The 25,051-nt window shown below is 39.8% G+C and overlaps 1 protein-coding gene and 1 non-coding gene across 2 annotated transcripts; one reads left to right on the top strand and one right to left on the bottom strand.

The window, feature by feature from the left end:
* Positions 1–22,284: 22,284 nt before the first annotated feature.
* On the bottom strand, positions 22,285–24,078 carry LOC104232404 (uncharacterized). The gene is made up of 4 exons (XM_070148855.1): positions 23,664–24,078; positions 22,947–23,531; positions 22,710–22,829; positions 22,285–22,475 (listed from the first exon to the last, which is right to left on the bottom strand). Exons 1-4 carry the CDS (start codon positions 24,076–24,078, stop codon positions 22,285–22,287), a joined length of 1,311 nt encoding a protein of 436 aa, XP_070004956.1.
* Positions 24,079–24,616: 538 nt separating this feature from the next.
* LOC138872243 (small nucleolar RNA R71) lies at positions 24,617–24,723 on the top strand. Its single transcript, XR_011400711.1, has one exon. It is a non-coding gene; the product is annotated as a small nucleolar RNA R71 (small nucleolar RNA).
* Positions 24,724–25,051: the final 328 nt, after the last annotated feature.

Here is a 25,051-nt window from a genome sequence, read left to right as displayed (position 1 = left end):
AGCGGAAGGCCTAGAGCTGGATGGTCGAACATGCGGATAAGCTTCCGCAGGAACGGGTGCACATGTGCGACCCATGTGTCGCAGATGTGGATTTTGGACCTTAAGTGAAGTTCGCACATGCGATGGTTTTTATGCAGGTGCGGAACCATAGGGGCAGTTATGGGCACGCATAAGCGAGTTTGCTGGGCAAATAAGAGAGAATTAGAGGGTTTGATTTCATTATCCATTTTTGGACCTAGAGAGATCGGATTGAGGCAAAATTTCGAGGGATTTTCATAGGAAGCTTGTAGGTAACGAATCCTAACTCGAATTTGATTATATTTTATTAATATATTGTTGTTTCCTTCATTTAATTAAGGAATTTGAGTGAGAATGTTGGGAAAATGGCGGAAATATTCCCCAATCGAATTTCTTAATTTTGAGTGGGATTTTGATATCGGATTTAGATAATTTTGGTACGAGTGAACTCGTGAGTGAATGGATGTTCATAATTTGTGACTTTTACCCGATTCGGAGATATGACCTCGGGGAGGCTTTTTGGGCGTTTTTCTAATTTCTTACCTTAGCTTTGATTTCGTTAACTAGATTAGTTTCTTGTAGCTATATTTATGTTATATAATTTGTTTTGGCTAGATTTGGGTCATCCAGAGCTGGATATTCCTGGAGAGAGCATTATTACGGATTGATTTGAGCTTGGTTTGAGGTAAGTGGCTTGCCTAACCTTGTGGAGGGGAACTCCCCTTAGGATTTAGTACTATTTGATATATGAGCGTCGTGTACGTGAGGTGACGAGTGCGTACACAGGCTATTTGTTGAAATACTCCATTTCCATCAAGCAAAATATATGTTTTTCCTTTAATTGAGCTACACTAGCATAGATTATTATCCTGTGTAGTTTAGAATAGCATGCCTACGTGCCTTAACTGCCTTAACTGTCTATATGAACTATATGCAGCATGTTTAGTAAAATTTATGTTTTTCATTGACTTGTACTTAGTCAAAATTGTAGGTTCTTCTCGTTGTAGCTGTTATTTTCTTTGTTTGAGCTCCATATTTACTTGGGACTATGTATCGGTATTTTGGTAGATCCCCTTGTTCTACATATTTACTTTGGGACTACAGAATGGTATTCCGGTAGATCCCCCTATTCTGCATATTTACTTTGGGACTACGAAACGGTATTCCAGTAGATCCCCTCTGCACATTTACGTTTGGGACTATGGGACGGTATCATGGGAGATCCCTTGTTGTTATCTCTTTATTTTGAGCTATTTTTCTTCTATGCTTATATTCTTGTTAAATTTTAGTATTTATTCTTGCCGCGATATTTCATTATGTTTTATTTTATTATATATATACTAGTAGGGCCCTGTCCTGATCTCTTCACTACTTGACCAAAGTTATGCTTGGCACTTACTGGATACCATTGTGCTGTACTCATGCCTTTCCCTGCACATGTTTTTCGTGTGCATATCTAGGTACCGCTTATCAGCCGCATTATCCATGAGACAAGTCAGCTGTAGAGACTTTAAGGTATATTTGTCGCGCCCGCAGACCTCGGAGTCCTTATCTACTCTTCCCCATATCAACCTTTCCTTGTATTTCCTTTTGTTAGACTCTGGAGTATAGAAATACTATATTCCTTCTGTAGTCTATGACTCATGATATTACGGGTTTTGGGTGCATTTATGTTCAGTTTGAGAGTGATTATTGTATATGTCGAGCGTCATCTAAATTTCTTAATTAAATTTACCTGTTAAATTGTTAGTTTTCATGTTTTTGTCTCGTTTTTGTAAAATGTTAGGCTTACCTAGTCGTAGAGACTAGGTGCTATCACGACGGTTCACGGAGGGAGAACTTGGGTCGTGACAAGTTGGTATCAGAGTTCTAGGTTCATAGGAGTTGTGAGCACGTGATTTTTGTTTACGCAACAATCACTCCAAAAGAAATAAAAATAATGGCAAATGGTCTTGCTGCACAAGTTTTGGATTTTACGTGGCATTTTTTAGTTATTTGTGATTTTGTTCACTTTTATTTTTATCAAACAAAATACAAAAATGTGTCGTGTATAGTTGGACCATAATCCGGTTATTAAAAGGAAAATCACAAAAATGCATCTTTTATTCTACTTTGTCATTAAGTGATGTTATTTTAATTAAATGTTAATTGTGTGATAATTGTTGTTTTTATAGTATTATTGACATTTTAATTAAGAGATTAAAAAAAAGGAAAGGATTTTCGGATTGGGCCAGTCCGAATTAAAACAAGCCCAAACCAAAAACGACCCAGTCCAACTAGGCCCTCTACAAGACGCCCCAAACGACGCCGTATAGGCATCATCTCTTGGAGCCGTTGATTGATTCAAAGGAACGGCCCAGATCAGGCCAATCCCTTACTCAAACAACGTCGTAGAAGGCCGTCTAATCTCAACCGTTAAAACCAATCCCATCCAACGGTCTCAGGTCACCCCCATGAACCCGACCCGTTCAACCCCGGACCAACCCAACCCCTTGCACTTGAAACGACACCGTTCCCCACCAGCTAAAAGATCCTGGCCCTTCATCTCGCCTCATCCGACTGCCAGGATCTATCCACCCACTAACTATATAAGTCTGGAACCTTACCCCACACCCCATCCAAACACCCACCCTTCATCGTCCCAAACACGGACCACACAAACCCTAGCCGCCCCTGTGCACCTCCCCCGTAAAGCCGGCGGCAAGGACGCCGGTGACCACCACCTTAACACCCTAGATGCACCTCACAACCCTGAACCCAAATCCACTAACCGCTTGGTTCGAATCAGTCCCTAGGTTCTCGAATCTTCATTTGAAGATTCGAGCAGGACTTCGATCTACACCGATCTACCCCAGATTCACACTAGATACTCCCCTGACATCCCTCGTGGCCAAACCATGCTTGGTTTGGTCCGAATCCACCCACAAATCCCAAAAACCCAAATCTAGAAAAATCGAACCCTAGAACATAAAGATTTTGTGGGGTCTGTTTGAATTTAGACAAAGTTTGGGGTCTAGTAAACCCTAATCGAAGTGTTCTCGGTCGAGAACACCTCGGTTAGGATTTGTTCTACTTCAAACGGGCAAATCAAGCCGGGCCTAGGGTCATCTATGTTTAAGGCTTTTCAGGTTTGCTCATTTGTCCCTTTTGTTGTCCATTTTTAGTTTAATTTGTTGGCATGTTTAGTTTGTTTGTCCGGTTCTGGGATTTTATTTATCAGTTTGTCTCCCCATATCTACAAGACTTTTTGTTTGGTTGGTTGTTTATTCTGTTATGTTAAGTTCATGTGGTAGTATGCTTATTTCAATTCAGTTGGTATCGTCAAACCAATAATGCCCGTTTGTTTTCTTGTATCGTTGCAAATTGTCAAGAACAGTGTTATACTTTGCTTTGTGTTGTTTTGTTTGGTCGATTGCTTGTCCTGTGTCACAATTAGTACAGTCGAGTCGATATACGTCGCTGATTAGTTTAGCTTTGAATGATAATAATTTGATTCATATTATGGTTTTTGTGTGAAGTCCTGTCTGAATCCAACTGGGAACTAAGTATAGCTGTTTGTGGATTTGAATCAGAAACATTTATAGTTTAGTTTGTGGTTTCAGTTCAGCTTGAGTTCTGAATTGATAGCATGTGCACTATAGTGCTTTAATAATTAGAGCAAATGGGACAGCATGTGCTGTCAGAACACACCCCTGCTGCCCATACCCTGATTTAGTTTAGAAATACTAAACCCTACTTAAAAGATAGATCTGCCAGGGGAATATCATGGGAAGAGTGTTATTTTAAATAGTTGAGTGGAAACTGGAAAGGAGGAGGCCACATGGGAGGGAATCTGAATAGGTTTTACAGATTGTAAAGGGCCTGATACTAGGCTATAAAAGTCAGGGAGAGATACCACAAAGACAGGCATATACAAACATACACTGGTTTTTGAAAAAGCAGAGACAGTTAGAAAAAACACAGATAGAGATAGAGCAAGAGATAGAAAACATACAAACAAAAATCAGAAACTGTCCTTCCTATTGTGGTTTGGATTTCACTTGTTTTTAACCTCTTTAATCAATACTGATTCTTCCAAGTCCTAACTGAGGTTACTAGTTGTGTGTTGTATTAGTTTATTCCTGGATTTGGTCTGTCTGGATTTCTGTTTCTACTACACTGCTTGCTACTGTCATTTTGCTACTTTCCCATCGACTATAGTTGCATCTTGCACTGGAATTTGTTCTGCTGTTACTTGTTGTTACTGCTGCTGTTTCGTTTGCCACTGTTACTTTACTGACTTCTCTTCTTCTTCAATTGTAAGCACTTCCAGGTACATAATTCTGAAACCATGTGTTGTTGAAAGCTTGAAGTTTGAAGTAGAAATAAAGAAATGAACATTGTTTACTTCACAGTACTTGTTTTCAAAGTATAGCAATAGGTTGGATGATAGTTAGCCTGTATGTGTTTAAGTCCATTCCAACTGCATTTGCTCTGTATGAATTAATACACATCCTAATTGAGATGGACTATTAGATGGTATTGTTGTTAGATCAGATGTATTTCTATGTGTATAACCATTTGGTTTGATTTTAGTGATGACAGTATAACATAGAATCATGGCAAGCATTTGTATGTACTCCTGTCTAGACCTCTGAATTGTTCAAATTTGTTATATCCGGTCCCATTTGATTCCAAGATAAATGTATCCCAAACAAAGTCTCATGTGGTGTTACGTTAACGGGTTAGCCGTGTATGCCGACTCTCTGGTTAGATTCCTTGTTTCGATATAGGTTTGATAATAACTGATATTTGGCATCGGCCCGCCATCTAGACAAAGCGGCTATTAATAAGATTAGCAAGTTCTTTTTACCTATTTTTGAAGCACGAAATAATGCAACAATTTTGAGGAAAACTAATTTAATAGGCATGAGTTGGGTAAGATGGTTTGGCGATTAGATTAAATAAACTCCCAAATGAGTATTAAAAATTAAGGTTAATTCCAGCACTAATAGTAGCGGACGATTATTCGTTTGTTCACATAATCATGGGGAATTAATTTAGCTATAGGATGATTAATCATGTTCGGATATATTATTTCATCGTCCTCGATTGGGCTCATAATTTCTAGTAACGTTCCTTTCAATAAGTGCGCGTCTCAATCCAGCATTTAATATGGTATGCCTCTTTTAAGCTTGTAACGATTTAGGATTTCTCTTATTTTTTTTTTTTAGAAAACAAAAAAAATTTAGAAATGTAGTCATGCTAAGATTATCCTTTTAAAAATAATGAGACGAGCCTCGCCAAATAAAAATGCAAATTGCGGGGCCCTCAATAATTGATCATAATAATGCTTAGAATTTGGGATGGACCGTTTAGTAGATTTCACTGCCTTCCCTAAAGATAATAAAACGCGTTAGACTCTTTAGGAGCGGTTTAATTAAATTACATTCTTAATTTCGGGTGCACATTTATGTGACCCAAATTCAAATCTCAACGGAGTCGAAATGTGTTAACAACTACGGGTGCATTGATTGTGACGTGGTTCGGGATGCATTTTCACGACGTTGCAATTCTATAAAAATAAATGATTATAATAAAAGAGGTTTAAACTTAACAAAAGCACATAAGACACAACATGTATTTAAATCAGATATTTAGCCATTATAACAATTTAAGCGACCGTGCTAGAACCACGGGATTCGAGGGTGCCTAACACCTTCCCTCGGGTCAACAGAATTCCTTACTTAGAATTTCTGGTTCGCAGACTTCATTTGGAAAAGTCGAAAATTTCCTCGATTTGGGATTCAAGATAAACCGGTGACTTGGGACACCAAAAGCCAAACCTTTCCCAAGTAGCGACTCTGAATTAAATAAATAATCCCATTTCGAATATTGTCACTTAAATTGGAAAAAATCCCTCGTGCATTTTTACCCTTCGGGGCGGGGCGCACAAAAAAGGAGGTGTGACAGGAGTCGTGAATCATAAACTAGTTTATTAGAGTCTCGTGGATCGGTACAGAGACATCTGTACTTATCTTCGGGAGGCTATGGAACTGTTAGGAAAATTCCACTTCATTTCATTCCTATCGTGCCAGCATTGATCTCGCAGTTTGAACTCTTATCATTCAATTCTCTTGCATATGGTGAGGACACTAACTGTAGTTATCGATGACGCTGCTCCCGAAGCATGTGTCGCTAGAGGTAGAGACAGAGGCAGAGGCCGATGAGTAGTGCGTACTGTAGCTAGAGCACCTATTGGAGCAGTAGTTGAGGATCCTCCAGTAGCTCCAATTGGGGGGAATGTATCGGAGGTGCCTACTGTTACCTCCAGACTTCAGGAGACCTTAACACAGTTCCTGAGCATGTTTTTTACATTAGTTCAGGTGGAGTTGATTCTGTTTGTACCGGCTACTTCATAGACCGGGGGAGGGACCCAGACTCCCGCCGCCTACACTTTAGAATAGCGAGTTCACGTTGGTCAGGTTCCAGGTGTCATGGAGGCACAGCCTATGGTCCCATTTTAGCAGGTGGTAAGGATTTCTCGCTGAGTGGAGGACATGTGGGTCCAGGAGAGAGAGGACAGACGAGGTCAGGAGAGAGAGCACAGGAAGGCGAGGAAACCTCATAGACCGGAGAGATCTACTGGTCCCTATTTTGGAGGCAGGGTACGGCATGGTAGAGGTTTTGTGGGTCAGCCAATTCAGTTAGCATTTTAGGCTTCGCATAGTGTTTCAGGTGTTCATGGGTCTCAAAGTGCCTGTACCGTACAGTTCCCACAGCCATGTCAGCAGTGAGGTTGTTTTGAGTATGGAGACACTCGCCATGTGGTAAGGATTTTCCCCAGACTTGAGAGGGGTACACATTCACAGACTTCTCAGGCAAAGCGTGCTCCATAGGTTTCTCAGGCTATGATTACCACACCAGCTACCACCCCACCTGCTCAGCCAACTCGAGGTGAAGGTCGGGGAGGCAGAGGTCGCCTTAGAGAGGGAGTCCAGGCCAGATACTATGCCTTTCCTGCTCATACAAAGGCAGTTACTTCTGATTCTGTCATTACAGGTATTGTTTTGGTCTGTCATAGAGATGAATCGGTTTTATTCGATCTAGGCTCCACTTATTCCTATGTGTCATCTTAATTTGCCTCATATTTGGGCATATCTTGTAATTCTTTGGGTTCGACCGTTTATGTGTCTACACTTCTGGGAGATTCTATTATTGTAGACTGCGTATATCGGTCGTGTTTGATTACTCTTAGTGGTTTTGAGACCAAAGCTAATTTATTATTGCTCAACATTGTGGATTTTGATGTTATCTTGGGCGTGGATTGGTTTTTGCCCCATTAAACTATTATTGATTATCACGCCAAGACCGTGACGCTGGTTATACCAGACTTACTATGATTAGTGTGGAGGGGTACCTTATATTACACTCCCAACCGAGTTATTTCATTTCTTAAAGTTTAACGAATGGTTGAGTAGGAGTGTGACACGTATCTAGCTTATGTGAGAGATATCAATATTGATACCCCTACAGTTAAGTCAGTCCCACTAGTAAGGTATTTCCCTAATGTGTTTTCAGCTGATCTTTTGGGCATGCCGCCTGACAGAGACATTGATTTTGACATTGATTGTTACCGAGCACTCATCCCATCTCTATCCCTCCTTATCGTATGGGCCCTCCTGAATTGAAGGAGTTGAAGGAATAGTTAAAAGAAGTGCTTGATAGGGCTTCATTAGGCCCAGTGTTTCACCTTGGGGTGCTCCTATCTTATTTTTGGAGAAAAAAGATAGTTCTATACGTATGTGCATTGATTATCACTAGTTGAACAAAGTTACAGTGAAGAACAGGACCTATTTGATCAGTGATAGGGTTCTCGAGTGTCTTCCAAGATTGATTTGCATTCAGGTTATCATTAGTTAAAGATTCAGGAGCCAGATATCCCGAAGACTGCTTTCAGGACTCGGTATGGTCATTACGAGTTCCTTGTCATGTCATTTGGGCTAACCAACGCCCCAACAACATTTATGCATTTGATGCACAGTGTATTTAGGCCATATCTTGACTCATTCGACATTGTCTTTATTGATGACATTCTGGTGTACTCCCGTAGTCAAGAAGATCATGAGCAACACAAGAGGACAGTGCTTCAGACCTTGAGAGAAAAGAAATTATATGTGAAGTTCTCGAAATATGAGTTTTGGTTGGATTCCTTGGAATTCTTGGGTCACGTAGTATCGAGTGAAGGGATCAAAGTGGATCCGAAGAAAGTGGAAGCAGTGTAGAGTTGGCCCAAACTATCCTCAGCTATAGAGATCCGTAGTTTCCTTGTTTTGGCGGGTTACTACCATCGTTTTGTTGAGGGATTTTCATCTCTTGCAACACCTATGACCAGGCTGACCCAGAAGGGTACTCCGTTCAGATGGACAGAAGAGTGTGAGGAGAGCTTCCAAAAGCTTCCAAGAGCTTTGTTACGTAGGTATTGCCTTCAGGTTTGAGGTCTTATACAGTTTATTGTGATACGTCGCGAGTTGGCCTCAGTGTAGTGTTGATGCAGGACCGTAGGGTGATTGCCTACGCATCCAGACAGTTGAAGGTGCATGAGAAGAACTATCATGTCCACGACCTTGAGTTAGTTGGTATTGTTCATGCCTTGAAGATTTGGAGGCACTATTTGTATGGTGTACCTTGTGAGATCTATACCGATCATTGGGGTTTACAGCAACTGTTCAAGCTTAAAGATCTTAATTTGCGTTAGAGGAGGTGGTTAGAGCTGTTTAAGAATTATGATATCACCATTTTATTCCACCCTGGGAAGGACAATGTGGTGGTCGATGCTTTGAGTCACCGGGTAGATCGTTTAGGAATTTAGCATATCTACCAGCAGCAGAGAGGCCCATGGCCAGCCAGTTTGTGAGATTGGATATATCTGAGCCGAGTCGAGTATTGGCTTGTGTGGTCTCTCAATCTTTCTTTTATTATCGTATCAGGGCGCATCAGTATGATGATCCCCATCTGCTTGTCCCTAAGGACACGGTTAAGCACGGTGATGCTAAAGAGGTCACTATTGGTGATGATGGTGCATTAAGGATGTAGGGCAGGTTATGTGTACCCAATGTGGACAGATTGCGGGAGTTGATTCTTTAGGAGTCTCACACCTCACGGTACTCTATTCATCCGGGTGCCGCGAAGATGTACCTGGACTTGAGGCAACATTACTGATGGAGGAGGATGAACAATGACATAGTAGAGTATGTTAATCGGTGCCTTAATATTCAGTAGGTGAAGTATGAGCATCAGCGGCCAGGTGGATTGCTTCAGAAGTTAGAGATTCTAGAGTGGAAGTGGGAGCAGATCACTATGAATCTTGTTATTAGACTCCCACGGACTCAGCGAAAGTTTGGATGTAGCAAAAGTTTGGATTTTGGTACGAGTGAACTCATGAGTGAATAGGTATTCATAATTTGTGACTTTTACCCAATTCTAAGAGGTGGATCCGGGGAGGCTTTTTGGGCTTTTTTCTAATTTCTTTCCTTAACTTTGATTTTTTAGCTATATTAGTTTCTTGTAGGTATATTTATGTTATGTAATTGGTTTTGGCTAGATTTGGGCCGTCTGGAGATGATTTTCGTGCAAAGAGAATTATTACGGATTGATTTGAGCTTGGTTTGAGGTAAATGGCTTGCCTAACCTTGTGTGGGGGAGCTGCCCTTAGGATTTTGTACTGTTTGATATATCAGCGTCGTGTACATGAGGTGACGAGTGCGTACACGGGCTATTTGTTGAAATACTCCATTTTCATCAAGCAAAATATTTGTTTTTCCTTTAATTGAGCTACACTAGCATATGTAATTATCCTGTGTAGTTTAGGAAAACATGCCTACGTGCCTTAACTGCCTATCTGAACTCTGTGCAACATGTCTAGTGAAATTTCTATTTTTCCTTGACTGGTACATAGTCGAAATTGTAGGTTCTTCTTGATGTAGCTATTATTTCCTTTGTTTGAGCTACATATTTACTTTGGGACTACGGAACGATATTCCGATAGATCCCCTTGTTCTGCATATTTACTTTGGGACTATGGAATAGTATTCTGGTAGATCCCTCTATTCTACATATTTACTTTGGGACTATGGAACGGTATTCCTATAGATCACCCTGTTCTGCATATTTACTTTGGGATTACGGAATGGTATTCTGGTAGATCCCCCCTGCACATTTACGTTTGGGTCTACAGGACGGTATCCCGGGATATCTCTTGTTGTTATCTCTTTATTTTGAGTTGTTGTTCTTCTATGCTTACATTCTTGTTAAATTTCAGTATTTATTCTTACCGCGATATTTCATTCTATTATATTTTATTATATATATACCAGTAGGGCCATAATCTGATCTCGTCACTACACGACCGAGGTTAGGCTTGGCATTTACTGGGTACTATTGTGGTGTACTCATGCTCTTCCCTACAAATGTTTTTCGTGTACAGATCTAGGTACCATTTATCAGCCGCATATCCGTGAGGTGAGCCAGCTATAGAGACTACAAGGCATATCTGCCGTGTCTGTAGACCTCGGAGTCCCTATCTACTCTTCCCCCATATCAACATTTCCTTGTATTTCCTTTTATTAGACTCTGGAGTATAGAAATAGTGTTTTCCTTCTGTAGTTTTTGACTCGTGATATTCCAGGTTTTGGGAGCGTTTATGTTCAGTTCGAGAGTGATTATTGTATATGCCGAGCAGCATCTAAATTTCTTAATTAAATTTACCTTTAAATTGTTAGTTTTCAAGTTTTCGTCTCATTTTCGCAAAATGTTAGGCTTACATAGTCGTAGAGACTAGGTGTGTCACGATGGTTCACAGAGGGAGAACTTGGGTCTTGATAGCTTCTATGAGGAAAAAAGGGTGATGAAATAAAAGATCGTATTATTGCGGGTACATCTAGTATCCATTGTCCTTGCATATTCCCTGATTGTCTGGAAAAGGAAAAAGAATAAATAAAGTGGGGGGATGACATGCAGCATCAGTTGAACCTTATGAATGATCAGTTGAACTCTATGCAAAAGACAATGAATGACTTAGTTCAATAGCTATCAAAGATACATGTGGCTCTTCCCGAGCTATTCAGAATCCTTACACTGAAGAAAAAAAGGAACAAAAAGAGGATGAAAAATAGAAAGGAAGAAACCTCCATGTCAGTAAGGAGAGGCTGAAAGTTGATATTTATAAACCGATTGACTAGGAGAGGAGAAATGTCCTCATGACATTTAAAATAGGGGGCCTCAGATACAATTCACATGGGGGATGTTTGATTATGAAGGCTTTAAGAACATTCAAAATTCTCAAATCTAGTTTGAGGATAAGATACGTATTCATAACCCTTTATCTTGATTTGATTTTTACTTCCCAGTTTGAAATACTTCTACTATAAATTATAAACATATTGACCCTATAAATTATTAAATATCAACCTATTGAATAATTCAAGTAATTGGTCGTCAACCTATTGATCTTGTAGATTTAACGTCAATCGATATCAAACATCCTGATGGATGTTTGAACCATATGCGATGTTTGAAACATCTAACGCATATGGTTCAAACATCTATCAGAATGTTTGAAGAAATTAGATGGTAGTTGAAGGTGAAAAAGAACACAAGGACATAATAACATCAATATCAACATTAACATCAAACTACCATTCAATATCAACCTTTGTTAATATTTCAAATGATTGATCATCAACCTATTTACCTTGTGAATAATTAAATACTCAAATGATTGACTGTCATTCTATTGATCTTGTGAATAATTATACATCAATCTATTTAATACTTTGAATAATTCACCATCAACTTATTGATCTTGTGGATAACTAAATATAGAATAATTGAATACTTGAAATAATTAATTGTCAACCTATTGACCTTACGAAATTATACATCAACCTATTTCATATTTCAAAAAATTTATCATCAACTCATTGATCTTGTGGATAATTAAACATAGAATAATTGAATAATTCAAATAATTAATCGTCAACCTATTGACCTTGCGAACATCAACCCAATTAATACGTCGAATAATTGATCGTCCACTTTTTGATCTTGTGGATAATTATACATAGACCTATTAAATTGACATAGTAAATACTTCTAATAATTAACAATAAACTTATTGACCTTATGAAAAATTAAATGTCAACTTATTGAATACTTCAAATGATTGATCGTCAACCTATTGATCTTGTAGATTTAATGACAATCGATATCAAATATTATGATAGATGTTTCAAACATCTACGTCAGATGTTTCAAACATCTGTGTTTGATGTTTCAAACATTTATCGGGATGTTTGAAGAAATTAGATAGTAGTTGAAGTTAGCCTTAAGAACATTGACCTATTGAATACTTTAATAATTAATTGTCAATAAATTAACCTACTGATAATTCTGTGTTAGATGCTTCAAACATCTTAACGGATATTTGAAACATCCAACTTAGATGTCTGAAACTTGTATAAGGATGTTTGAAGAAATTAAGGTACTTGAAGGTAAAAAGAGCACAAGTACATAATAACATCTTCATAGAACTAAATAATGTTTAAAAAATACAGTAATTGTTAATACAAATCTAAAGATCATTTAGCTCTCCAATAATATCAACATCAAATTACCAAAACAAGTACAACAACAAAGTCATTTAGCCAAAGTGGAGTTGCTTGTTTCGTCAGTTCTCTTCTTGCAAGTAGTTCTTTTGTGGCCACTCTTTTTGCATATGAAGCATCTGTTTTGCTTCTTTTTTACTTCCCCGCTAGCTGTAATTCTCTCTGTCTTCCTTCTTCCCAATTGAATTTCATATGGAGGCAGAGGTATTTTACTCTCAACAAGCTCAAGAGGAACCTCCCAATATTTTTGAGAAGACACCGAATTAATTTCTATGACATATGAATTCACGTATGTGTATATATAATAAAAGTCAGAAGTATAGTCATAAATGCTTGTTCCATATTGAGCACCAAACTCAACTCTAAGGGATGCCATAGCGTGTGGACAAGGTATTTTGTCTAGGTCGAACTCTCTACAAGAACATGTTCTATTGCGTAGATCAACCTTTGCAACCGCACCATGACCGGTGATGTTGAACACGTGTTGTCTTATTGGATAGACCAATAGTTTGTTTCCCAAAAGTTGCATTTTTATTAATCTTATTTTCAGCTGAAGGGACACAAATTTTTGGAGTATCGAGCAACTGTATACACCTCTCATGGAATTTTTGAGAAAAGCTCCTATTAATAGCATCGAGTAGGGCAGTGATGGGGAATTCTCTTTCGAGTAGAAACATTGAATTACCAGACTCAGCAATACTTGTGGTCAATACTTCATACATGAAATAATAACATATAAGACTTTTTTAGAATATGGAATATAAAAAACAAGGGTCAAACATAAACATCACGAGAGAGGGATGTTGGGAACATTTTCATAGATGTTGGAAACATCTCGTAAGATGTTTGAAATGGGAATGCAGTAACATGTTTCATGTGAAGCCTGAAACATATTAAGAGATGTTTGAAACATCGTAAAAGATGTTTGAAATACCTTCATAGATGTTTGACACATCTCGTAAGATGTTTGAACTGGGAAGTCCAATAACCTATTTCATATGAAGCCTGAATCATCTGAAGAGATGTTTGAAACATCTTAAAAAATGTTTGAAACACCTTAAGAGATGTTTCGAACACCTTAAGAGATGTGTCAAACATCTTAGGAAATGATTCGAACACCTTCAAAGATGTTTTACAAGGGAAGTTTACATTAACGTACTTGCTACCAGGGAAGTGCGCGCTACTCCATTTGTGAAACCCAACATCCTCCTCAAGATATTTGAAAACACTTACATCGTTAGCTTTGATTTATTGTAAAAGATCATTAAACTCATCAATCTTATATGCTTTAGCTGCAGAATAATAATGGTGAAGCAAATCTCCACAATGAAAATTTTTGCGAATATTTTCAGCAAGGTGCCTCATGCTAAATCCATGACGAGCCTGAGGGTGAAAGTTTTAGATCCCATTTGCTATGCTTATGCGCCTATCAGAAATTATACACAACTCAACACTGTCAGGGTGTATACTGGACAATTGTTCCAAAAAATACTTATATGCGGCAACACACTCCTTGTCTAGTACATAAAATGCCACAAGAAAAATATGGTTCTCTAAATCCTGTGCCACGGCAGACAACAACACTCCATGATACTTTTCTGTCAAAAATGTCCCATCAACGGCTATGAATTTCCTCATAAAAAAAACCCTAAATCCAAGCTTCATAAGCTACAAAAAGTACTAAAACTTCCTACAGTTATCAAGCTTCAGTATTGTCTTGCTTCCTTCATTTGCATTTCTAAGCGCATAGCGGTACGCATCTAAAATTGCATACTTGTGCTCTGGAGTCTCCCTTACCATAGCCTTAGTAATATGACCTCTTGATCACGCCCAACTGTGCCTTATTAAAAGGACAATGTGGTCGCTGCAAATATATTCCGGTTAACAAGTCCGGAGTCGAATACCATAGGGAATTAACCTATCATTCACAACTATTGGATTCACAAAAATTCACGTATTCAATCTGCAGAGATATTTGAGTAACAAATTGGGTGTTTATTAACTAAATATTATGTAATAAAAATGCAGTAATTAAGGACTAGCTATAAACTGGTTGTAAGCAAGAATGAGAATGGTCTAAGGTTCTAATTTCCCCTCATGTAGGAATTATTTCCGCTATGCTTGCTATAAATTTGCCTAAGTCTTCTCTATCAATCATGAGCACTATGACTGTCGTAACTCTCTCTCGAGTAATTACAACAATATACTAGACATATTCTCCTGAATTACGCTAGCTGGCCTTAGTTACAGCTCACTTAGATCGCACCCAAGGTTTCGTTATCCCTAATCCCACCTTTAAACCCTTCGTATTGATCCCTCATATACGTTAGGTGTTGTTCAACAATTACCTAAATATCGAGTAATGCGTACTAAATAGGCACGACCGATTGAGGGTCCTTCAATCAACAGCAATCACAATATAGTTGAACAAACAGAGAAAATATTAAGGCAAATCTATATTAACATATCAAGAAATTCATCCTCCAAGAGGTTCCATCAAAACCCAAGATTAAGAGTTTAGTTACGCATAATCATTTTCACAATCATAATAGTAGAATTCATCATTAATGATCAAAACAAGAGGAAGAAAGGTAAAACTCTATGCCGAATCTTCCCCCTTGCCTCTTTTTGCCTTTAATAATCCTTCAAAAACCTTGATACCTTCTTTTTGGGTGAGCTGGCCTTCTTATAGGTTAAGGAGAATTTCCCCAGAACTTACGAATTTACCCCTAAAATAAAGTTCCTCGGAGTGATGAGCGTTGCCGCATTTGGACCATGGTCAAACCGCGCATATTACAATCTTCCTTGCCTGACGAGCGCAGCCACGGTTGGCCCGCGCTCATGGAGATCAATTGCCTTCCATTTTTTCCTTCTTCTTTCACGCGCATTCACCTCCGATTGGCCTTCCTTGATCCAAATTAGCTCCAAACACTGTTCAATGTCCTCATAATCAAGACTTACTCCTACAAAGCGAAAAATTCATAATTAGAGCCATTTGTTGTCATTTAAGCTTCATATAGCAATAAAGTATAGCTAAGTTGGGGCGTACATGGTCGCTAAACTACATGAATATAGACTATTATCAACACCCCACACTTAAACCATTGCTCGTCCCCGAAAAATCAACCATACTCTACAGATGTTCCTTCGCTAAGCAACTTCTCTAACTCATTGCATCAAGAACATATCACAAGGATTGAGTCCAGTGGTGTAACATCTTTGCCTCAAGAGTTGACTCTCACATGCCGCGCAATATTCCTAACTTACTCACTTACTCTACACAGAGGTCAAGATGTACCTTTTCTTCATGAATCAAGTTCCCTCACATTGCAAACGAGAGTAGTTCCACAAGCAATAACATTCAGAACAATTAGGAACTCAAATAGACAAAATTCAATCACTCTCAGAAAGAACATTCATATGCCACAAAAGATGCACCATAGGCTTTCCCGTAGTATACTACTCTACTAATCGAGCTCATTCAGTCTAGGATCAAGTAGGACTTTATTTGATTGTAATGTAGGCTAAGGGATGGGTAGGATACATTTGGATATATGATTGACTGCACCTTTCTAAGCACTTTAATACATATACTTTCACATTCAGAACCCCACACTTATGTCGAACCATGACTCCACCTTTACATCAATGTATATTAATTCCCTGCTTTTTTAAGCACACTTAATCAAGAGCCACTGCTTATCAAAGACTAATTTTCACAACAATGTAACTTTTTTTTTCAAGTGGCTCTTACTTTTTCAAAACCGTGCACTTTTTCCGTGATTTCATGAGTTCCACTCAAAAGCCAAACCAATCACCCCACACTTTAACATTTACCAGTTCATCATAATTCAAGTGCTTATGGAAGGCGAAAAGGTTCAAACAGATGGTTCATTCAAATAATTGGGTAAGGCTTGTAATATGGTTGCCAAGGAAACATGATTACAGGATCAAAGGGGTTAACTATGTTACATAACAATTAGGAGGGCAAAATATATATATCTGGTTCAACAAAGAAATGCCTATATCACTTTCAAGACTGAACAAAACTACTATTTCACTTTGCAAACACATAGGGCAAGTTATAGGCATCAAATGCAGTGCACAAAAGACAATAAATTTCACACACACATGGCACATGACTCACTCCAGATTGGCTTATCAAAACACTCTCGTCTGAGTACTTAAGTTATGTTAAGAACATATCATTTAAGGCACTCTAACAAGAATCAACAACTGAGACTAAGCGTCACACTAAAGTGTCTACTGTAATCAAGGCGCAACAATGTTAAGAGATTTTCTTTCCATCTCAGCTCATAGCCCATAAGTACCTAAAAAATAAAAAAAATAAAAAAACTAACTACACCCGGTTCAAACAAAACCCTTAGAAAATAACCGCGATCCAAAGAAAAACCAATGGGGAATTGATACACTACCTACAAAAGAAAATCTTTTCTTCTCTTTTTCTTGTTTTTGTTGTTTTTTTTATATATCGACTTAGAACCTCAAGAAACCCGTCGAGTGATATCCATCGTCGGGACAAGTCGAACCATATAGTTAGACAACTAACTAAAAATCAGAATCAAGCTATATTCCTATATATATATATATATATATATATATATATATATATATACAACATACAAATGAAGTATCCCCCACCCCACACATAAAAAGATGGCATGTCCCCATGTCATACAAAATAAAGAAATGCGAGGTAAAGGAACTTCCCTGACAGATCAGTCCTTATCGGAGACATTGCCAGGGTCAAGGTGACACACCCTTCCCAACGCACGCAGCCAGCCCATGATTTTCTTCACTGATTTAGCATTCTGAGTGGCCAAGGCATCAACTCTAGTCCCCAAGTCTGTGACAGTGGTACACATCCCTTCCATCTCCTGCTCTAAGGTCGTTAACCGAGTAACTCGACCGACCCTAGACGGTCCTGCGACTTCCGCAACATGCTCATAGGTGGGCGACTTAGCTCTCACTTCCTCCTGCTCATCATCTCCCTCCTCTGGTGCATCTGAGTCATCAATATTAGCACCTCCAGGTGCCACAGGGTCCTTCCTATTAGTCACCTTATCCGCTCGAAACTTTGCCTCTTTCTGCACTTTTCCATCCACGCTCAAGTTCTCCGGCACCCTTGCTATCCGGAATAGCCTAGTGACTAGGGAAGGGAAAAAGAAATCATACTGCTTCACTGGACAACGAGTAAACATCTCCTCGTGAATAATCTTGGCCACGTCAAAATTGTGGTCATTCATGAAAAACCAAATCAATGCAGCTCGAGGGACATTCACTTTAGTGGTGTTGGAGGACGGGAGCAGACGATTATTGATGACATACAGTCAACACGTCCCTTTAAAGGTTAGTGCCGCTGAATGGAACTTATACCCCACGTATCAGCCACACAATTTCCTTTCCACACACACATATTGTTTCAAAGAACAAATCTCATGTGATGTATCATCTGCCATGGGCTACATAGTAGTCCTCCTCCTTCGCCACAGGTGCAGGCAGCCGGTATGCTCTGCGAATGGCCTCAACAGAGGCATCCATATTCTTCTTGCGCACTGTGCACACACCATTCACATATTCTTTAATGTTGGTGTAAAATTTGCACACAACTATCAAATTTGCTTCATCTGGTTCTTTAAAGAAAATATCCAGCCCACGTAGGACCAACTCATTATTCATGTTGGGACAGTCATATTGGAGAGACCCTACATCAATACCCCTCTCCGGTATGGGCTTCTTGGATGCCTTGTCACCAAAATGGTCCTGAGCTGAGCTGGAGACGAACTTGTAACTATCATACGGACGAGCAAGAGTTGAAGTGCGTGCTCTGGAGCATCCATCTTGGCCGCTGGATGAACCACCGGTGGTCCGGTGTTTCCTGGGGGCACCATACTACCGGAAATAAAGGACATCATCAGTGAAACACAAGAGAGGTGAACCAAAGGCAGTTACTTAGACTTCATCTATACAATTGGTCACAATTTACATTAACTACTCACTATGGCAATTTAACAAACACATTATATGCACCATTCACCAGAGTCCCCAATTAACAAATTTATAAGCCCAAACTCAACCACAATTGCCCCACTGTCAACCACACATGTCAAGAGACACATCTACAACAACCTCAACAAACCTACTAGCATACTAGAGCATAGTACTAAAGAAATCTATTAAAGAAAAGAAAACTACTACATACCCAAGAACTCAAATATCCCAACAATAATTGAAAAAAAACAAAACCTTACCTGGTGGAGTTGTAGTTAGGTTATGTAAGGGGATTGTTAGAAGATAAAATATGGTGGAGTGGGTATGCTTTGATCGGGAATTTGGAAGTATTAGGGTTGGGGTTCTTTGGAAAGAAAGAGAGGAGTTGTGTGTTTTGATTTGTGAGGGAGGGTTTAGGGTGTTAGGCGTGATTAAGGAGAAGACAAAGGGATGGGGTTATCTGGTTTGAGCAGGGAGGGTAATAAGAGTTAGAATATTAGAAGTATAAGAACAAAATAAATAAAAAGAAAGTAAATAAATAAAAATATAACTTAAACTAAAGTGGCAGGCGGAGCGGTCCGAGCGCGGCCGCGCACGATGAGGCAGAATACTTGGCCATTTGCGCAGTCTGAGCATCATCTGAGCGCAGCCGCGCACGATAAGGTAAAATATTTATCCATTTGCATGGTCTGAGTGCGGCCGCGTACGAGGGGGCAAACCTGAGGCAAAATAGTTGGTGTTTTATGTGACCTGAGCGCGGTGTGAGCGCGGCCGCGCACCTGGGCTTCGAAATTTCTCAATTTGTTTACCTATACCTTCAGTGCCTGATGGACTTATCACTCGCCCAATCTCACTTGCACTTGTTAATACTTACAAAAATCAAAATAACAAATTCTAAATACACTAAAAATCACTACGCATTGGGTTACGTCTCAACCAGCGCCTTAGTTAATGTTGTGGCACGACAAATACAATAAATCAGTGGGTTACCTCCCATGAAGCGCCTGATTTAACATCGCAGTACGATGCAGATAAGCGCATTTAAAGTACACTCAACTTTGGAAAATCGATCAAATGGGTCGCTGACACTTCCTTTGCTTCCTCCATGCCCACATAATATTTCAACCTATGCCCATTGACTTTAAATGTATGAGAGTCATTACTCGTAGCAATCTCTACAGCACATATGGGGTAAATTCCAACCACACGAAAAGGCCCTGACCATCGTGATTTCAATTTTCCTGGGGACAACCTCAGGCGGGAGTTGTATAGCAAAATCGTATCTCCAGGTTTAAAATTCTGGTCAATAATATTCCTATCATGTATAATTTTCATTCTCTCCTTGTATAATCTTGTGCTCTCAAAAGCATGATATTTGAACTCATTAAGCTCGTGCAATTCTGTAACTCTACTTGTTCCTGCCGCTTCATTATCAAGATTCAGCTGTCTCAACGCCCACCAAGCTCGATGCTCCAACTCTACGAGTAAATGACACGACTTCCTAAATACCAACTTGTATGGCGACATGACAATTGGAGTTTGAAAGCGGTTCGATGCGCCTAAAGTGCATCATCTAACTTCCTTTCATAATCAGTTCTAGTTGCATTCATAGTCTTAGTCAGCACACTCTTTATTTCTCTGTTCGAGACTTCCACTTGCCCGCTTGTTTGTGGATTTTATGGGGTGGCCACCTTGTGGCGTACATCATACTTCTCCAACAACTTTGTAAAGGCTCGATTGCAAAAGTGAGTGCCTCCATCACTGATTATTGCCCTTGGGGTGCCAAATCGGGTGAAAATGTTCTTTATCAGAAAACCAATTACCCCTTTTGCATCATTTGTAGGGAGTGTTGTAGCATCCACCCATTTGGACATGTAGTCCACAATGACGAGTATGTACTTATTGCCATATGAACTGACGAACGGCCCCATGAAGTCGATCCCCCATACATCAAATACTTCTACTTCCTGAATTGGGTTCATGGGCATCTCATGTCTGCGGGAAATATTCTCGGTTCGTTGGCATTCATCACAGCCCTTTATCCATAGATGTGCATCTTTAAACAGTGTTGGCCAGTAGAACCCCAACTCCAAGACTTTCGTAGTTGTTATTACTCCCTCGAAATGCCCGTGATGCGTGACATGCCTGCAAAATAGAAGGCTAGTCTATCTCGGGGATACATCTCTGGATCATGTTATCAAAATCCTGAACAGATAAGGCTCATCCCAATAATACATGCGACAATCATGAAATAACTTTTTCTTTTGAACAGAGGAAAGGTCATAAGGAACAATACCGCTTGCCAGGTAGTTTGCAATGTCTGCATACCATGGCACTTCCTCGAGACTCATGGCTAGTAGTTGTTCATCTGAAAAAGTTTCCAGAATCTCTTCTACCTCAACTTTCTTCTCAGCTCCTTCCAGCCTGGATAAATGGTCAGCTACTTGGTTCTCCATTCCCTTTCGGTCACGGATCTCCAAATCAAATTCTTGCAACAGTAGCACCCATCGAATCAGGCACGGTTTTGACTCCTTCTTATCAATTAAGTACCTGAGAGCGGCATGGTCAATATAAACAATTACCTTCGAGCCTATTAGGTATGACCTGAACTTGTCAAATGCGAACACCACTGCCAGCATCTCCTTCTCGGTCATAGTGTAATTTAGTTGGGCTCCACTCAATGTTCTACTTGCATAGTATATGGGATGCATGATTTTATCTTTTCGCTGCCCAAGAAATGCTCCCACAGCATAGTCACTAGCATCACACATCAGCTCAAACGGTTGCTCCCAGTTGGGGGAAACTATGATAGGTGCTATTATCAGTCTCTTCTTTAATTCCTCAAAAGCTATCATGCAGTCATCAGAAAACACAAAATGGTGATCTTTTTCAAAAAATTTACACAAGGGGTTAGCAATTTTGGAAAAATCTTTTATAAATCTCCTATAGAAACCAGCATTCCCAAGAAAACTTCTGATTGCTTTGACGGAGGTGGGTGGCGGAAGCTTTTCTATCACATCAAATTTTGCACGATCCACCTCAATATCTTTACGTGACACTAGGTGCTCCAAGACTATAACTTCCTATACCATGAAATGGCACTTTTCCCAGTTGAGTACCTGATTAATCTCGATACACATTTTCAAAACTCACTCAATTTCACAAGGCAATCGTCGAATGAATTCCCCACCACTGAGAAGTCATCCATGAAAACCTCCATTATCTCCTCTAGCATATCTGTGAAGATGGCCATCATGCACCTTTGGAATGTGGTGGGTGTTTTGCATAGGCCAAAGGGCATTAATCGAAAAGCACAGATTCCATAGGGGCAGGTGAACGACATTTTCTCTCTATCCTCTAGGGCAATGGAAATCTGATTATACCCTGAGTACCCATTCAGGAAGCAAAAGTGAGACCTCCCTGCCAGTCTATATAGCATATGATCAATGAATGGCAGTGGAAAATGGTTCTTCCTGGTAGCCAAGTTCAACTTCCTGTAATCCATATAGATTCTCCAACCTGTGATTTTACGTGTAGAGATCAACTCGTTCTTCTCATTTTTCACTACCATCATGCCTCTTTTTTTCGGTACACACTGCACTGGGCTAACCTAGTTGCTGTCAGAGATGGGGAATATGATTCCTGCATCTAACCATTTAATCACTTCCTTTTTCACCACTTTTTTCATGTTGGGGTTCAGTCTTCTTTGATGTTCTCTGGAAGGTTTGTGCCCATCTTCCAACAAAATCTTATGCATATAGAAGGCTGGGCTGATCCCCTTAATGTTTGCAATAGTCCACCCTACAGTCATGCACTCAGATAGTACCTGCAAAAGCTATTCTGCCTGCACATCTAACAAACCGGATGAGATAATAAGAGGTAGAGTTGAGTTTGGTCCTAAGAATGCATACCTGAGATGGGATGGCAGTGGCTTCAGTTCCAACTTTAGTGGCTCTTCTATTGACGGCTGAGCTGGAGGAGTTTTTCTTTCCTCCAAGTGTAAAGGCTCAAATTCAAGCTACCTTTTCTAAAAACCTATGCCTTCCAGAGCAAGTACCCACGCTGCCAAGTCTTCACCATTAGCTTCGTATAAGTTCATGAGACAAGCTGTTAGAGGGTCTTTAATGTTCAATGCTTCATCGTCCTCCTCCAGAACTACATCACCACATATATCAGAGAGTAATTAGCAAATTCACTTGGTCTCCGCAGATTTCTACACAGTGAATTTTATCTATTCATCATTTAATCTCATCTTGAGCTCTCTAATTTCACAATCAATTAAAGCTCTCCTAGTGGCCAAGAATGGTCTTCCCAAAATTATGGGAATTTCCTTGTCAACCCGGCAGTCAAGGATGACAAAATCTGCTGGGAACACAAACATTCCAACCTGCACCAATACATCATCTAGAATCCCAAAGGGCCTCTTCACTGTTCGGTCAGCCAGCTGTAGCAGCATAGACATGGGTTTAGCTCTTCCAATGCCTAGCCATTTGTATATATCTAGGGGCATAAGGTTTATGCTTGCTCCTAGATCACACAGTGCCTTAGAAAAAGCAAAGTTGCCTATTGTGCAAGGGACTATGAAACGCCCTGGGTCAGACAGCTTCTCAGCTATGGGTCTTGTCACAACAGCACTGTAGGTCTGAGTTAGTATAACCGTGGCCAAGTTTTGAAAGTCGAACTTGAGGGACATTAGGTCGTTCATCATCTTGGTATAACCAGACATCTCCTTTAAAGCATCAATCAATGGAATGCTTACCTGAATTTGCTTCAATATCTCCAAAAATTTCTTATACTGCTCATTTTTCTGATACTTGGCCAATCTCTGTGGGAATGGTGCTGGAGGTCGCTTCTTCCCTGTGATTTGGTTTTTCTCTTACTCAGGTAGTGCTTCTACTATCCGTTCTGGTGCACCCTTAATCTCTTTCACAACCTCATCTTCTTTGTTGGTGTTCTCTTGTGCATTCTATACCGTCACCTCGGTTAAACCTGTTGAATCATCTATCTCAATGGGTACTGGCACTAGTGTCTCAGTCGGCCTACTTTCGCGAGCAATTTCTTTCTCCAGATCTAAGTCCCTACCATTTCGGAGACTCACTGCCATCAGCTGCTTCGGGCCATGCTCTTTTGGATTGATGTGGGTGTCTGCAGATAACGTCCCATGAGGACGACTATTTAGGGCCATAGAAATCTGTCCTAACTGGATCTCAATATTCTTAATCGCTGACTCATGTGAGTCTACTCTGTTAGCTAGTTTTCCGGTGGACCCAATCACTTGTTGCATCATAACCTCGAGTTTAGCAAAACCATCTTCATATCTCATAATCTGTTGTTGTGGATGTTGTTGATAAGCCTGCTGCTGATTTTGCTGGTTGTACCCTTGTTGTCTTTGGTAAGGTACCATTTGTTCATGTGGTCGCATAGCCCCATAATTGTTGTTGTTATTGTACTGTTGTTGAGCTGGTCTGTATTGTTGATTCTATTGACCCCAATTTTGACCACTTTGTCTCGATCCCCCGTATTTAGCCACATAATTCATGTTCTTCTGACATTGTTGATTATCACCTTCAGCACTCCATGAGTAGGCATAAGGTTTATTAATGCATGATGTACAAAGACCCCTATTGGTTGCATCAACTATGTGTACCTGCTACTTCTGGCCTGATTCTTCAACCTTCTTGGTGAGGATGCTCATTTGTGTCATTAGAGTGGCCATATTTTCAGCTATGGAGTTAGCCGGGTCTAGAGCCACTGAGTGAACCATAGGAGTGATTGGAGCATTTCTTGTTGTCCATCCTGAGTTTTGTGCCATATTATCAAGTAGGATCTTACTCTCTCTGAATGTTTTGCTCAAAAATGCTCCCCCTGTTGAAGCATCAACATTGGCTTTCAAAATATCTGCCAAACCCATGTAAAATCTATGCCCCAACACGTGCTCCGGAATACCATGATGTGGACACGTAACCAGCAGACCCTTGAATCCCTCCCACGTTTCGTGTAGTGTCTCAGTTGGTTTCTGCTTGAAGCTCAATATCTCATCAATTTGTTGAGTAGTCTTATTGGGGGATAAAATTTGCTCAAATATTGCTTGACTAATTCCTCCCAAGTAGTGATGGAGTTGATAGGGAGTGAATTAAGCCATGATGAGCTGCTCCTGTCATTGAGAATGGAAACAATAGTAACCGTATTGCTTCCGGTGTCATGTTGTGTTGCCTCTGCGTGGCACAAATTGATAGGAAATTCTTGAGATGCTGTTGAGGATCTTAACGTATGACCCAAAGAATAGTCCCTTGTTCTGCAACAGATGTAGCATGTTATTTGTGATTTGGAATGAATCTGCTTGTATCTGAGGGACTACTATAGTAGTTGCTAAGTTA

The sequence above is a fragment of the Nicotiana sylvestris genome, chromosome 6, assembly GCF_000393655.2.
Source record: "Nicotiana sylvestris chromosome 6, ASM39365v2, whole genome shotgun sequence".
In the NCBI taxonomy this organism is placed as follows: Eukaryota; Viridiplantae; Streptophyta; class Magnoliopsida; order Solanales; family Solanaceae; genus Nicotiana; species Nicotiana sylvestris.
This window is presented reverse-complemented; position numbering and strand designations above follow the sequence as displayed.